This window comes from Bemisia tabaci, chromosome 6 (assembly GCF_918797505.1).
Source record: "Bemisia tabaci chromosome 6, PGI_BMITA_v3".
Taxonomy (NCBI): Eukaryota; Metazoa; Arthropoda; class Insecta; order Hemiptera; family Aleyrodidae; genus Bemisia; species Bemisia tabaci.
In genome coordinates this window covers 25,291,314-25,307,265 of record NC_092798.1, presented here as the reverse complement: position 1 = coordinate 25,307,265, position 15,952 = coordinate 25,291,314, and the positions used below count along the sequence as shown (strand labels likewise).

At 37.3% G+C, this 15,952-nt stretch overlaps 2 protein-coding genes across 3 annotated transcripts; one reads left to right on the top strand and one right to left on the bottom strand.

Moving 5' to 3' along the window:
• Positions 1-146: 146 nt before the first annotated feature.
• LOC109042434 (uncharacterized) lies at positions 147-11,936 on the top strand. Of its 2 annotated transcripts, none has more exons than XM_019059168.2 (5): positions 147-453; positions 2,407-2,562; positions 3,320-4,455; positions 5,616-5,820; positions 7,319-11,936. In XM_019059168.2, exons 1-4 carry the CDS (start codon positions 322-324, stop codon positions 5,803-5,805), a joined length of 1,614 nt encoding a protein of 537 aa, XP_018914713.2. In that variant the 5' UTR covers positions 147-321; the 3' UTR covers positions 5,806-5,820; positions 7,319-11,936. The 2 variants fall into 2 exon arrangements, with proteins under 2 accessions (XP_018914713.2, XP_072157556.1); XM_072301455.1 differs by lacking the exon at positions 7,319-11,936 and adding an exon at positions 6,498-7,299.
• A 285-nt stretch (positions 11,937-12,221) lies between these two features.
• On the bottom strand, positions 12,222-15,846 carry LOC109042432 (single-strand DNA endonuclease ASTE1). Its single transcript, XM_019059167.2, has 2 exons — positions 14,780-15,846; positions 12,222-13,592 (listed from the first exon to the last, which is right to left on the bottom strand). The coding sequence occupies exons 1-2, from the start codon at positions 15,596-15,598 to the stop codon at positions 12,306-12,308; spliced, it is 2,106 nt and encodes a 701-aa protein (XP_018914712.2). The 5' UTR covers positions 15,599-15,846; the 3' UTR covers positions 12,222-12,305.
• Positions 15,847-15,952: the final 106 nt, after the last annotated feature.

Genomic DNA, 15,952 nt, shown 5'->3' with positions numbered 1-15,952 from the left:
TTTGAACCAAGGCTGCGTCATGGATTCTTTGTCTCAAGCGGCAAATTTTAAACTATCCAATCCTAGTAAAGCTGAAAGTGCCTTTTGCTTTTTTATTGGTCGGAAGGAAAAATGTAAACAATCACAACACAAGTGCATTGCAGATTGCAGTGGCAGTGGTTGCAGTCTTGTTTTCCGTCTCTCCCATTCTATCGAAATAAGTCAATTCGGCAAATTTTTCAAAATGTGAATGAATTGTGATTGAAGCTGTATGTGAATCTTTCACCCAAGTGTCATCTATTTGGTTTTTAATCATCCGTTGGACTTTTTTAGACATTCGGAATGAATTTATGCCCCCTTGAAAATATATGTCGCCTTTGCGCTAATTCTGCAAAGATGTTGATAGGAGTCTTTTCGCCCGAGGGCGAGAAGAAACATCTTGAAAGGAAGATTCGAATGTGTTTAATGATCACTGTAAGTTTTTTTTTCATTTCACTTTATCTAATTTTGTCAAGAAGTAAGCCTCTCTTATAGGGGCAGGGAGAGAGTCAACGCATTGAATGACCATGACCTTTATATTGGCCGTCGCTCTGCACGTGATTGGCCTTCCTCTATCCATGGACGGCATGGAATGCAGTGGACTAGGATTACTGTGGTGTAAAGCGGTTGAAGAGCAGTCCAAATCAATAAAAATTTAATTTGAGGGATGTTTTACCTCGGTAAGAAAGCTGGGAGACATCTGAGTTGCTCGAAGTTAGGATCGCACGGAACTGGTCTACGAACACCGCAAGACGCATTCATTAGGCGTACTGAGCTGCTCATCAGGCTTTATGAGAGGCAGTTTACGAGCTTTCCAGCAAATGTGGTCCATAGTGAGGATAGAGAGAGCTTCGGTGGAAGGCTTGTCCAGTGGTTGACAGCGGCCCGTTAAGGTGCACGTCAGGCGGCCTGACAAGCAGCTTGGCATGCTGTGTGAACTCACCTTGAGAAGAGCGATCCATGCCATCCACCATATTCCAGCGGATTGATTTGACTAAGCTTGGGGACAAGGATAAAGAAGTTTTGTGTTTCATAGTGATCCTCTGCGGTTTGAACGAAAGAGGGAGCACATAAGAACAGCAAACAAGTCAACCCACCTGCAATTGCATGAGCTATAGGGCCCCACTATGCTCATTTAATTATAATGTTGATGCTTAGGGTGTCTAATAAGCACAGCACCAGACTTTGCCCCAAGTTATTTTGCGATGGATGAAGTCGAAGACTGCAGGTCACGTAGAGCATTGTCCCTAATAAATCTAATTTTCACCATCCTGTAGCCCCCTTGGATCTACCTGTGGGTTCATAGGAGGCATAGAGAAAAAAAAGGAGGTGTTTGCATTTCGGGCATCTTGGAAGTTTTTGATGATTTGATGACGTAGGTGGGTACAGCGTGAAGGGGACGTCACTGTACCCAGCTGTACCCACCTACGTCATCAAGTCATCAAAAACTTCCAAGATGCCCGAAATGCAAACACCTCCTTTTTTTTCTCTATGCATAGGAGGGCTCTGTCTTTGAAAATTGGGGTCTCCTACAATTTTGAAATTATTTCCTCAACATCAGGAAGTATGAAAAATGTCGACCTAACTTTTAATGCCGATAAGGCCAAAACAGGCCCATTTAGATTAGATTAGATTAGATTTATTCATTCTGAAAAAAACATAAATAATTGCAGCAATTTTCTATCCCCACCCTGAGCCTAGCTCGTTGTGGAGTAGCAACTCCTGTCCATATTATTGACCTTTGAAGCCGGGGGACAGAGCTTCCCTTGATAAAATGTCAGGTCATTGAATTGATACAGAGACCTGCAAAAAAAAGTTTTCACAAATAATCGACCCTGAAGACTCCGAATTTAATACTCCCGAAGCCCCGTAGAGTCTTTTTGATGAGGTAAAGAGCTCTAAATTTATGAAGTCTCCTGTTTTCAAACACAGGGCTGCTCTCTTCGATTTCAAGATGGTCCACAAGGCTTCTAGATGGTGATATTTGGATTCCTAGGGGGCACTTCCACCAAACAGTCCCTGACTTCGTCCAACCTTAAAAAAACCTAGTTTTGTTTTATTCTTTATTATTGTTCAATAATAAAAATTAAAACAAAATTAGAAGATCAGGGACAACAAGCAGGTAAAAATTCCAAAACTATCATGATTCCTGATAAAAAAGAAAAAATCAGCAAAATATATAATAGCCTAGGAATAAGCCTCGCACCTGTGGTCTGGGCTGGCTAACCTGGTGCATCTTTTTCTCAATATCTTTTTTGTGAATTACTTTTTTAAATATGGCCAAAAGTCAAATACATTACCTATTTCCGAGTTTAACAATGGATAGGTATCAAGATTTATCATTCTGGACGACATAGTCAAAGAATTTCGGTTATTTTCCTTTTTCAGGTGTCTCCATCAGATGACATGCCAAAACAAGTCTGTTTTAAATGTGTTGAAAAATTAGACATAGCATATGATCTATATTTAATGTGTAATTCGGCACAAACTACTATTAAGCGGCTACTGAAGTTTACTCAAGAGAATTCAAAACCAGCACCAAAGGTAAGCAGGCATTTAATTTCAAAGTTATTTTTACTTGCAAACTGAGATCAAGTCATGCGTTTTGCACCCTTATCCATACTGTTTTAACAAATCTCAAAATCCATGTGTTTAAAAGCTAACAACTGCACTTCTGGGAAACATTTACAAATTGAATGCCTAGTCATCAAAGTGTCAAATGAGGGGCCTGGAGGACAAGACACGTAAGTGCAGTTTCTGCTATTTCAAAAAATACGAGATTGAAGTTTTCATGGAGCATGTGGGCGGAAAGGAAGTTCAAACTCTTTTTTTAATGCTTTGAAGTTGGATTTTAGGCGTGAATTTTTCACAGAATATACTTTCAAACTAGTTTTAGTTACTTAAGTTCATGAATATTTCAAGTTTTTCAAAAACTGCAAGTATGCGCCTTGTTCTCCAAGCTCCTCAAACGGGAGGAGAGCAGTTTTGAACTCTGCCTCCTTATTAAATCCAGCAGGTATTTAATTATGAGAAAAAGCCTGAATATCACATTTTGGAGATTATGACAATTCATGTTAATGGAGCGAAATAGTTACTCAGCTTCTCTCCCCCCCCCCCCCCCCAATTTATTTCAATAAATTATAATCAAGAATAGATTCTATTGTGCTTACTAAGCTTCTGCTTTTTTTTCAGATTTTAAGGTACTTTCCATCTTTTTTACGTTTCCTGTTTAGTTCTCTTTATTTACCTAATCTAGTCTTCTCTTTTAGTTTAGCATGTAATTTTTTTTTTTTTCTTACAGAGTTGCTTCATCACTGAGTGTGAAAAGACAGAGAGACAGCTAGAAAGCTACACGCCGGGTCAACCACTTCCGAACAGGGGTTGCTTTATCGAATCAGGACCTCTTAGCAGGAGACCAGTGGCACCCAGTGGCTTATCAATTTCTACTGAGGTCATCACCACACCACAGATGGTAGTCAGTAGTCCTACTACAGTGCAGCAGAACCCAGCTCATTTCCCTGCATCAGTAGTATTCACCCAGTCAAATTCTACCCAACCATCCAACCAATTTCAGTCTGTAGGACAAATTAGGCCTGCCCACCTTAACCCCACAATTGGCCAAGTTCGACCTGCCTATCAACCGCAAGTGCCTGAATATCAATCTGTCGGGCAAATTAGACCCAGCCACCCTATTCCGACACCTGAGTTTCAATCTGTTGGACAAATCATACCCGCTCACTCCGCACAAGTGCCAGTATTCCAGGTGTCTGGACCAAGTAGAAGCACCTTTCATGTTCAAATGCCTGAAATTCAGTCTGTTGGACAAATCAGAAGCAATCACTCTAACCAGCCATCTGAACTTCAGTCTGTGGGGCAAATCAGATATAGTCATCCCGCTCAGATCTCTGAATTTGAGTCTATTGGGCAGATTAGAAACAGTCATCCCACTCAGATGTCTGAATTTCAGTCCGTGGGACAAATCAGGCCTGCCCATCCTATATGCACAGCAGAATTTCAGTCTGTTGGACAGATTAGACCTGCTCAACCTGCATTGACATCAACCTCCGGTCCTAATTTTTCAACGAATGAGGTTGATAGCAAATCGGATATTCTCCTGAAACAAGCAAAACAAGCTGTTGGTGAAATCAAAACTCCAACAAAAAAAGCCTCACCTGTACCAAAATTACCGCAGATTTCTAAAAATGCTAACTCTGTTGTAAATAGTGTCAAAGAACCTGGAAATGTAGTTGCCCTGCAGAACTCTGTTCCAATCATTCCTGAGCCTCTAGTTGCCGTGTGTGAAACAGGCACAAAAGAATCAGTAAAAGCAGTCTCTGCAGTGCCTAGTGGACATCTTGTAGATAATTTTGATCCCCTGGGGGACATTAGTGAAATTAAGACCATCTCTCATGATTCAGGAACATCTGCCTCCAAAAGGTATTATGTACTACTTTGATTTTGAGTTTATTTGATATTTTTTCTCTTAAGTGAACAGTATCATTTTTGGCTGATAGGAAGTCAAGCAGTGAGTCCGAAATAAAAATCTGTAAATGGCATTGACAAACTCTAAAATTCACCCATTGTTTTTATCAATCCAAGCTCATGAGAAGTCGCCATTCAGGGTCATGTAGGGCCCTGAGTAAAGTACCTATGTATGGTTGCCAATCACTGATGTTAATCTCCAATTCTGTGCATTTATTAGGTGCCAAGTGCTACTGAGTATTACTTAAGTTTCAGAGGATTTGTTTATTCGAAGAGGATGTGAAAGACGTTCAACTTTTTTCTCAGCAACAATATAGATTAGTGAAACAGACGGCACAGAAAGTAAGATACCTCGAAAAAGTCTATGATAGGAGCTCTACATTTCAAAGGAAAATTGTTTTTACAGTAATGGTTGTTGAGTTAAGAATTTTTTTAGATTTTGAAGTAATACGATAACTAAGATCTGACATTTCTTTTGCAATTGACCCTTTCATTTTCTGAAAGGATATATTAACGCCAAATTGTATCGGTCACCTCTGACTGTTCAACCCATCTAATATAGGAGGTCTCATTCCAAGTGAAGGATCACTTTTTCATGCTTGAAAATTTAAAATTGGAAATAAAATAGCAAATCGATAGTTTCCATCAGTAGAGTATCCAAGTGTCAAAAGGGCTGGACACACGTTCAAAGTGAAACTCCAAAGTGGTGGCTGTTTAGTCAAGTGTCGCGGGTTGATGGGTGAAAATAGAGAGGGCTGCTCCTCTTTGAAGGTAACCAATGGCAACACTTTGCTAAACAGCCACCACTTTGGAGCTTCACTTTGAACAAGTGCCCAGCTCTAAATCAAAATCACAAGTATTATCATCAGACTATTTTGTCCTCTTCGCTCTAAACAAACTAATTTCAGTTGAGAGCCTTTCAATTTTTTCCTACAAAATTTTAAATTGTGTTTGAGTTCATTTCAAAGATTTCACAGTTTCATTTCCTCTTGTTGAATTTCTCTTCCTTCTTCCTTTCTTTGACTTAGTGTGATGTGAGTGTTAATAATGCTACTTTCAATGAAACCTCTGTGACAAAAATGTCTTTTTTTTTTTTTTTTTTGTTTCTCTTCCAGGCCGAAACACTCCAATGTAGAGGTTGCGTGTAAATATTGTGGGAAATTGTTCTCGGAAAATGTTATCACTCTTCATCAAAACCTTCATCTACGGGTGAAGTTTTTCACCTGTGTATCCTGTGATAAGAACTTCACAACAGAAGCAGGCTTAAATAGGCACAAATGTGAAAGCGTGGAACCCGGCACATAGGCTTTAATAAAAAATGTGAGTATCCTTGCCATCTGGGGAGTAGGAGAAGTAGCGCTAGTCGTAAGCCCTCGTACACCTATTACTAGGCCAGCAGCTTGATTGTTGAAACTTCAACTGGCTATATCAGCAAGATAATACAAGACATAGCCCTATGTTTATCGATTTTAGATGCTTTTCGTGCCAACATACATTTCAACCATCAAGCTGCAGGCCTCTGTCAGCTCTGTGCTCACACTTTGAGAGGCAACAGCCTTGCCCTTTATACATTGGGCCTGTACTTTAGATTGCTTTTAGACTGGCAACATCAGGGGACCTTTTCAAGATGAAAAATCAGAAGACGTTGTCACTTCTCCCACTTGACTTGATAAGCATTTCTAAAAGTGCTCCTGAGTTTTTTTTATACTCTCCACTTTTATTTTCTTCACAGTTCTGCTTATAAAGCAACATTTTTTTTGCTGAAAAAGGGTTGCTGCTATGCCCTTCCCATTGGTGTGCACACATAGAGGTCAATAGACCTCTAGACATGGTGCGAATTTAAGCAGTATGATTGATGTTCTCTAACCAAAATTTCAAGTAGAACTTGATTCGTGCAATATAAATTAAGTACTGAGGCTAACTCCCTACTAAGATATTTAACGGTTTTTGATTGGTAAATTCAAACCTCCCACTCATGAAAATACACATGTCCACAGGAGTCAAATTGCCCACCAAGCATTATTGTAACAGTCCGTGCGGTATGAAAATATGGCAGCCTCCATCTCAGTGCTTTGGCTTAGCTGTTGTACATCGTTAACTCTTTGAAGAACACACGGTGGGGAAGGAACATTGATTGAACAAGAAGCCTGGGGAAAGTGATGTAAAGTAGGCGATTTGATTCAAGTAGACTTGTTTTTCTTTTGAGCGGGGAATTCAAATTTCCCATACCCAATGTATATCAGAAATCATACTTTCTTTGGCAGGAGTTGATTTCAGTAATTTCTGAAATCATGTTTTATGAGAAATGTTGATTAGGGAACTTGTTTTAGAACGCTTAAATCTAGTGGCCCACTGTTCATCTGGATGATGGTGGTTCTTACTGATTTCTCTGGTAAATTGGTATGCTCTTTTCTGTTGAGAAGGCAAAAAATGTTATTGGTGGTGAGAAGAGGGAGGGCGTATTTGTGCCCTGTGAGAGCCTGTAGCACCTCTTTAAAAGATGACTCTGTAAGAATTTCAGTGATAATTTCAATAATTTTTTTTCCTCCAGCTCGGCAAATATTTTCTCAAAATTAAACATGATGTAGTTTATAAATGACGTTTAGAAAAGAGTGAAAGCAATCTGTGATATCCATGAAGTAACTCAAGTCCATTTAGCAACCTGCTAATTTGTAACGTAAAAATTAGAATGTTGGATGAATGGTTTTTTAAGCTATTAGCGATGAGCAACAAGCAGCGTTGTTTTATTATGTGTGAGGCTATGCCATTCAAAGGATGTCTTTTTGTAAAATCAATTTTTCTCCTTTACTCTTTGCAGAATGAATGCTGAACAAAGCTTGCCAACTGCACACAGGCAGTTTATTCATGTGATAAAAATTCAAGATGATAATCTCCGATGATTTTTTTGTATAATGTAATAGTGGAAGATTGGTCACTGAAGAGGTACTCACTCAAACTTTTTTTTTAACTTGTTTAATTTTACACCTATCAGATGTATTAAAATGGGCCCGTTGCAAAATTTTGCCAGACAAAAAATAAGAGTTGTTCCTTGTAGACAATGTCTCAAAAATCGGCAAACTCTGAATAGCACTCCTAGCTTCACAATCTGCCTAAGAAATTTGCGGTTTTTTAAGCTTCCCACTTCAAAGAGGATACTACAGCACAGGTAAACATTTCGTTAAAGGAGTTGTTCCATTCAATCCCTGCTCAACATGGCCAACACTTCCGCGCGCAAGTTGAGGAGAGCATGAGCTCAATCAAGGCGGATATCTATCATTGCCAGAAAAATGAGAATGTAAACACGCCGATTGTTATCAGGTGGTTAGAATCATCGCCTCGTCACATGTTTTTAGGCGGACTGGCGTCTGCCATGTTGAATATTGCGTGGTATCTTTGCGAGCAGGGGTTGGATGGAATGACTCCTCTAACGAAATGTTCACATGTGCCCTGGTATCGTTTTGAAGCAGGAAGCTCAAAAAAATGCAAATTTCTTACGGAAATTGTGAAGTAAGGAGTGGATTTCAGACTTTGCTGATGCGCTCATCTTGATTTTTGAGACATTTTCTATGAGCAAAAACTCTTATTTTTGGTCTAGCAAAAGTTTGCAACAGGCCCATTGTATCAGCATGTTGTGGGAAATTGATTCCCTAGGAGGGGTTAAAATTCTGAATTTATTTTTTCCCCTTCACATACCTTAGGGCTGTTCAAGTCTTCAAGCGAAGCAAATGATTTCAAAGTCATGCCCCAAAGGAATTTCCCCATATCTGGGGGTCTCAATTAAGTACCTCAAAAATTTTAGCCTCTCACAGCTCTCACATGGCATTTTTTTCATATAATGTGGCATGAACGGCCACTTTTAAAAAACCTTGACTATTTTCACTAAAAAGCATCAGATTGAACCCTGAAACACAGGAAAATGCCTTTGGAACATGACTGAAAACTTTTGATTTCTTCGAGCAATCCTAATACACATACAGAATACCTCATAACAAATACATCGGCGACTGAAACTTAAAATCGCCAAAAATGGAACATGATCCCTGTAACACAGTGCTTATCAATTGCACTGTAAAAATACTAATAGACTCTTTTTTTTTGTTATTTGAGAATCATAATCAGCATAATAGGAAAATATTAGCAGAAGTATTTAAACTCTATGGTGACCGTTCAACCTCATTTGCATTTTACAGTGCCAATTTTCTCTCTCTTTTGTTCCAAAATCATACCATTTTTCAACCAAAGAGGCCCCATTTTTTTGGAAAATGATAGGATTTTTTAATGATTCCAGCTTGATTAGAAAAAAGATTGGGGTACCACTTGAGATAAGGTATTTTTCTTCTTCTTTAGGTAAAATTGTGAGTTTATTCAGAGGTCAAACGACTTCAAAATATATTTTTAACTGTTCAAGTGCTCTTGTCAGTATGTTACACTATCAGTGTATTCCCATGTTTTAATCTAATTTAATCAAATACTCAAATTGTTTGTACCTGTTGCTGTATCTCATTGGTTGTATCTAGTGGTAGAGTCTGGATAGAACCACTCATAATGTAATTTTCCGCTTTTCATATCTTCCAAACCAACGGTCAATAAAAAATTACTATTAGGTATTCTCTTAGCATTATCATGTATGATGTATCTTTTTCTTGCTCAGAAAAAAATTAAAATCAAATTTAAAAAATTTACCAAAAAAAGCACCAGATGCCCGTTGGATCTATTGCAAGCTTCTGTTAGAGCAAAAAGAGGAGTTGTTTCATAAGGAATATGACTTGTTGATAAAAAATATCGAACCGCAATATCAAATTAAGGCTGAAAAAATGAGGATTAAAAGAAATTCTCCACCTCTGCCTCTAAGGCCTGGCTTCTAAGGGAAAAATTAGGCACCTGTGAACTGAAAGGTGGGAATATTGCAGCTATGTAGTAGTAGGAAACGAGTTTTCTAGTGGATCACTGGGCTGATTTTCAAAACTTTAGAGCTAGCTTTTAAGCTGAGATTTTTTCTGGCGTGACACTCGTTGTGTTTGTAATTTACCCCTAGTAGTTTGGATGATATGAAATAGGAAAACTTATTTTTTGGATTAAGTTCGTTTTCTGATGAATAGGAGTCGTTAATGCTTATCCTATTTCAAAACTCAATCCATTAGGATTGATGAATAACTTTCTAGATTTTTGTGAAAATTTTAAGGATTGGTGCTTCTCTTAATTTTAAGTTCTGTAGGAAATCTCAAAACAAAACTCGTTTCTCGGAAATTTTGCAAAACACTTGAATTTGATTCGCAAGTGTTCAGTATTGAGTAATAGATCTGAACTATCTATTTCTGTATTTTAACCAAAAGATGTTCTGCTCAACCTATATTTTTTTAGACATGCTTGTGAGATTCCTGAAAGAACTGTCCATAATTTACGTAACAGGATTCTCGGATTTTTTTACATGGACCGCCTCCTTGTAACACAATCGTAATGTTGGTCCAGACACGTCTAAAATAATTACGCAATATTTGCCGCGCACCCCCCCTCCTTCCTTTCACTTGAAAAAAAAAACTTGCAAGAAACGGGAGAGAGTAAGATAAAAGGAATTAACATATAACATTTAAAAAGAAACAAAAATTGGAATCCATTATATATTGTTACCTAACACTGAGCTTGACACCTTCCCTCCCCTTGTCATGCTCGGTCACAAAATTATGAAGAATCACCCACCCCCTGAGTGTTACTTAATTTATGTACAGCCTGGTACAGCCCCATTTTCTTTTCTCCTGTATTCAGAAAAATTAGTAATTTTGTACTTCAGGAGTTTTAGTCTCTGAATCTTTTTCTGATCTCAGATATGTACTGAATAATTCAAGCTGAATGAATTTTAAATAGGTAGTCATTATATTTTGTTGATTTCGTATCATAGCATGAAAAGATATTCCTCCATTGAGTTATTTGTTTCTCTTCACTCTTGAGAGTGTTTGAACAAATCTGATCTGTGGCAACAGATACTAATTTTCCAACATCAACTTTTGCCGAAGTACTGGAGGAAATCAAATGAAATAGTATCATTCTTTCACCCTTTCAATTTGTACATTCACACACACACCCTCTCACCAACACACATTCATTTATATACACATAAAGAAATAAAACTCTAATTTTTTACAGCAAACCAATTTTTATGGCTAAAATATAGAAGCAAAAGGAAATTTGCTGAGGCATCCACATTTTTACAATTCACTTTTTTATGAATGATCTGTCGAAATCTTATCTGTTACTAGTTCTATCTTTTGTTATTATTTTCCTAGATTTTTATCATTTGTATTCAGAATTTGGAGGTACAATACTGATCATCGTACTTAATCATTATTCTGCCTCCAGTTTTTACATGAAAAGGTATTTGCATATGTTTAAAGCCTCTGTTCCCTAATTTTAGTTATTTTATAACACACCGAGTACTGACACCATGCCAGTTTCAATGCGTTTCAGTCACTCTGCTGCTGAACGGACTCCCAACTTTTGAGTTAAAAGTCAGAACCAGATCACTATCAACTCTTGCAGACATTAAAAATTTATCCTACCAGGATAAGCTACAAAAAACATCTGACCTGTCGTAACTTTTTCAATTTTGAAGTTAAAATGTTCCGTTCTGCCTTGAAAAATGAGAAGTTGTATTACAGTTGCTTAAATTGAAAGTTTTCATCACAGTTCTTGTAACGATCCGATCAAGCAAAAATTTAGACCTTAATTTTTATTTTTATCCAACAGATCATACCCGGGCCCCAAGCACAATATTTTTGAAAATGTGTAAAAGACAAAAGAAAATGTTAAGATCGCCAATGAAAGGAGCAGAGAGGAGGTAGAGAATATAGTTTTAGGATGAGTGGCCTAAATCAAACCACCCCATCCATATCTCTACCAAAAGGTCGAGATATATAGAAGTACCAATTTCAGCTTATTTCCCTTTAAGTTGAATTCATGAAACGATTTTCTTTTCGAAGTTATGCAAGAGTTTCGAAGTTTTTTCATACCATTATGCATGAAGTCATCTGACGTTTATTTATTCGCTCATTCTGACAACCTGAGTCAAAAAGTAATTAGACGAGAAATTCTCATATGGCTACTGCAGTGTTATCGCATTGTTCTTCTCAGTAAAACAACATTAAGGTTGTTCCTCATGCAGGGTATAGAACGTTTTAGTTGCTTAGTTGTGTTTGCCAAAATTGTCACTAGAGGCAGTATTTACCCTGTAGCAGGAACATGGAAATGTGTTACAAGGTTGACTACAAATCTTGGCTGTCTGGACCCTTCTACTTAACATAATTATTATTTTCTTCAGTTTTAGCTCTATATAGTGTTACATTTTGTACTTTTCTATTGTTAGAGTATGCCATTTTCTTTGATTTGTTCATATCTAAGAGTTATTTAAATTTTTGATAATATACTCAATGTTCAAAAAAATATTTTGAAGTGACAATCGTATTCTCTTTCATCTTTTCATAGAATTTCAAGAGGTATTGTCCGTAAAAAAAATTTTACCTTTTATAGCCTCAACAAGGCTCACTCAACTTTCCTTTTTCTCCGAGTGGGGTCGGTGTCGGTTAAGATATCCGAAATTCAGCATATTACATGATTTATGAATAGCCCTTTTGTGTATTATGCAACAAATTGATGATTTCAATCAGGGGAAAACAGGCGTCTCCATTAAAGTGATATGAAAATGCTCCCTGTTGAGAGAAAATAACATATACAATTCTTTGATTATGTTTATTTTTCCTCCTTTCCAGGTTTAATTCTTTGATTCTTTACAAAACTTTGATGTACTTTATGTGTCAAGATGCAATACAAAGATTAACATTGGTTAAACTACAAGAGGAGAGATCTTCTACAAATCTTACACTAGCATAGAACAAGTCTTTTATAAGAGAATCAATGTGCAATGAATCCATCAGATCTGACGCGGATGTGGACTTCTTCATCTTTATGATCAGTTTATAAATTAAGGTACCTGAGAGGGACTTTGATAACAACGGTTGTGGGTAAGGGAAATTGAGAACAGCATTTAAAGTTGTGACAAATTGGAAAACAGATTGAAGTTCTGCATAGTAATGAGTGATATGTCTGTCAATCATGTTTTGTGAAGCTTCAGAACTAAGGATTTGTTTAAAACTTTCAAGTGCATTAGATTGAAGGTGTGGAGCATTATGAGTTTCTTGCCAAAGCTGTTTGAGCGATGTTATTGCATTACTTTCACTAGGTGAGTGAACTGAGTAATTTTGATCCAAATAAACCTTCCCATTTGGTTCAATTTTATTAGCTTCTTGTGCTCGAACATTATTATAGTGGTCAGAGATTTGGTATTCATCTGCCAGGTTTAACAATAAAAAGGACAAAATGTAAGCCCCAAAATAAGAAGGCTTCTGACTAACGGTTAGTCCACTATTTTTTAGCAAAAAAATAAGTATTAGAAAGAAGACAGCCCATTCAAGAGGAATATTTTCATCATCAAAATTAGGGACTTTTAAAGCATTCAGTAATATTAATTTTCGGGATTTAAGTGGTGAATTTGGTAAATTGTTTAGTAAAAGTGAGTTTGAAGGATAAAGTGGGATGAGAGTTTCTATGGCTACATCACAGCTTGCTGTAGATCTTACATAACAAGTTAGTGGGGCTGATTTTTTTCTTTTACTAGTGCCAAGTAAAATACCAGCAATGATTCTCAAAATCGGAAAACTAATAACATGTACAGAGGGTAAATCAAAAGATTCTAACTGTGTCCACAGCAAGACAGTTCTCAAATTGATTATATTGGAGACATGCCGAGAAAATAATCCTTTTAATTCCATGTCAAGAAACCATTTTGGCAATTCTATGTATTTTCCTGAGGGAGATAAACAATTCATCAGTTCAATTGAATTACAATCTTTTGGCTTGTCTGAACCACCATCTAGGTGTAGAAAATCAAAGCGAGAACACAATTCTTTTTCACATGGAGAGCGACTGAAGCTGCAAAAAAAATCTAGGATTTGACTCGATGTCAAATCTTTATGACAGTTTGTCACATGTTGCAACTGCTTCCTTACAAAACGTTTGAATTGTACAGGAACACTCTCTTCAATCTGTAACAGAAGAAATAATTTTGTATTAAACAACAAGAAATGGCAAAAGTCATCAGTGTTCTAGATGGCAACATGGCATAATTTGTTTAACTTCAATAAAAGCTATATGGAACTTGCTTTAGAAACGTTAGCAGTTGTTTACTTCTGGCTAACGCACTTAGTAGACTTCAGCAATATTTCCTTAGAGAACCTTCGAGTGGAGTAGTGTCTGTTCTTTGAGTGGACAAGGAAAGACTTAGGAGGTATAAAGTTAAATGATTGATTGGCTTTGTCATTTTTCCTCTTTAATATGCCCATGTTGGAAGGCAATGACAACAAAGTATCAGCAACTCAAAATGTGACTTCATTGATCCTCATGATTCACGGATCCTGTGAGCAGGCACATATTGCACCCCTACTGCCTTTGTGCCTGGCAGGAGGTAAACAAAAAATTGCAAGGCGGATTAAGAATGGTGGTCGCAGTTTGATTTTGGCTGCCATCTTGAAGTGTTGTGACGTCAGGAGGGTATGGGTTTTGCCGCGCAATCCGAGGTTGAGCCGGTCTCCCCGGCCTCGGCCGGCCCATGTACCCGATACCGTGTGACGTCCAGAGGGTACGAAATGCGACCACCATTCTTTATCCGCCTTGAATAAATTGTAGACAGACTGTTATGAATATGAGCAATTTAAAAAAAATGAGCTGAGCTTGAATTTTCAGTCACCAAGACAGTAGTTAGCTTTCAGTTGAATGGCCGGTAATTCACCAGGTACTCTCAGCGATGAGTCTCCGTTGTCGATCACAAGTGCATCTCGTCACCTTCCAGGCAAAGTATCACAAGCGCCATGCGACGTTTAAAAATTTCCGCTGCCATTTTATTTTTTTACAGAGAAATTGTTCGACGAAACTGTCCGAAAATTTCACTGAATTTTCTTTGTGCTGCCGATAAAATTTAGTGAAATTTCCAAACAGATTCAACCAACAATTTCTCAGTAAAGAAATAAAATGGCGGCGGAAATTTTTAAACGTCGCATTGCGCTTGTGATACTTTGCCTGGAAGGTGATGATCTGTTGAGCCAGGACAGGAATTTAAGATCCATTTACTGTTTTATATTCCATTGAAAGTGACAATTTTTTTTAATAGAATAGACTGCCCCATGGCATCAGAGGTGTCAATTTAAAGTCTTAATAAGTTGGAACAAAAGCTTACCTTCACAGAAGCGGCTTCCAAAGACTCAAGTTGCCAAAACCAGGTAAATAGTATTTTCAATATTTGATCATAATCAGTTAGTTTAAAGTTTTTCTTTTCATCATCATTTTCCAACAAGGATAAGTACAACTTCTTGAAATGTTTGATTTCCATGTAATCCCCAAGTAGCAAAGCTAGCAATGATAAAAAAGATTTGTCAGGTAAGCCTCCATAATCTGACAGAAATGAGTCAATCAGAAATAATTTGCAGGCACCTTGAACCTTTGCTTCAGGCTTGCAGGTGACAGAAAAGTTCAGAGATGTAAATGGTATGAACTTAGCGTCAGAGAAGTAATAGTCTGAATCTGAACTCAAAATAGGGCAGTTGAAATACCTTGCAACTGCGACTATGTCTGAATCTGCTTCATACCTGCTCTGGGCAAATTTGATTTTCATACTTAGCAAGACTTCTTTGAATGCTTCCATGATTAATAAGGGCAAAAATGGATCCGAGTTTTTCTCTTTGCGAAGGCGACTGATGTCTCGGGTACTATGTGATAACCTTGCTTGAATAGCATTTAATTTCCTCAGCTCATAACCTCCATCTAATATCACAAAAAGTTCAAGTTTTAGGTCCAGAAGTTTGGAGAAAAAACCACGCACGCATTGTGCAAAAGTATCATAATCTCCATTATATATAAAATTGGTTTGCGATGCTTGACGATATAAGACACTTGCAATGTTGTTTCCGTCCACAACCAACTTTGATGAATGAAGTTTGATGTCATTGAAGTATGACTTCTTTTTCTTCATAAAAGCACTAAAACCTTTAAAACCCATCTGTGTAGTGTAAGTTTCAATTCACATTGATCGAAGTGATTACTTCCTTGGAAAGTTACTTGACTTGATGGACTACCAGTCAACTAATTTCACCTAAATACATAGTGACAACTTTAAGGAGTAACTGCAGCGAATTTTAAGATGAATATATGATAAATTTTCGCTGCTAGAGAGACACTTTTATTGCTGCAAACACGCTTACAAATGCAAAAAAAGTTGCGTCAGTGATAACGTGAAAACAACTGGTCAAGAAAACGTAAATATAAACATAACCTCAAATATCTTGATGGATGTTGGTGTTTCGGCACATTTTATTTTGAAATTTTGGTGAATTTGATGAGACAACGAATTGTT

Excerpts from the sequence above, each read along its gene's own strand:
- LOC109042432 (XM_019059167.2), bottom strand. The coding sequence starts at position 15,598 with ATGGGTTTTAAAGGTTTTAGTGCTTTTATGAAGAAAAAGAAGTCATAC. Across the intron at positions 13,593-14,779 it reads TGGAAGCCGCTTCTGTGAAG|ATTGAAGAGAGTGTTCCTGT; the intron begins GTAAGCTTTTGT and ends CTTCTGTTACAG.
- LOC109042434 (XM_019059168.2), top strand. The coding sequence starts at position 322 with ATGAATTTATGCCCCCTTGAAAATATATGTCGCCTTTGCGCTAATTCT. Across the intron at positions 2,563-3,319 it reads ATTCAAAACCAGCACCAAAG|AGTTGCTTCATCACTGAGTG; the intron begins GTAAGCAGGCAT and ends TTTTTCTTACAG. Across the intron at positions 4,456-5,615 it reads GGAACATCTGCCTCCAAAAG|GCCGAAACACTCCAATGTAG; the intron begins GTATTATGTACT and ends TTTCTCTTCCAG.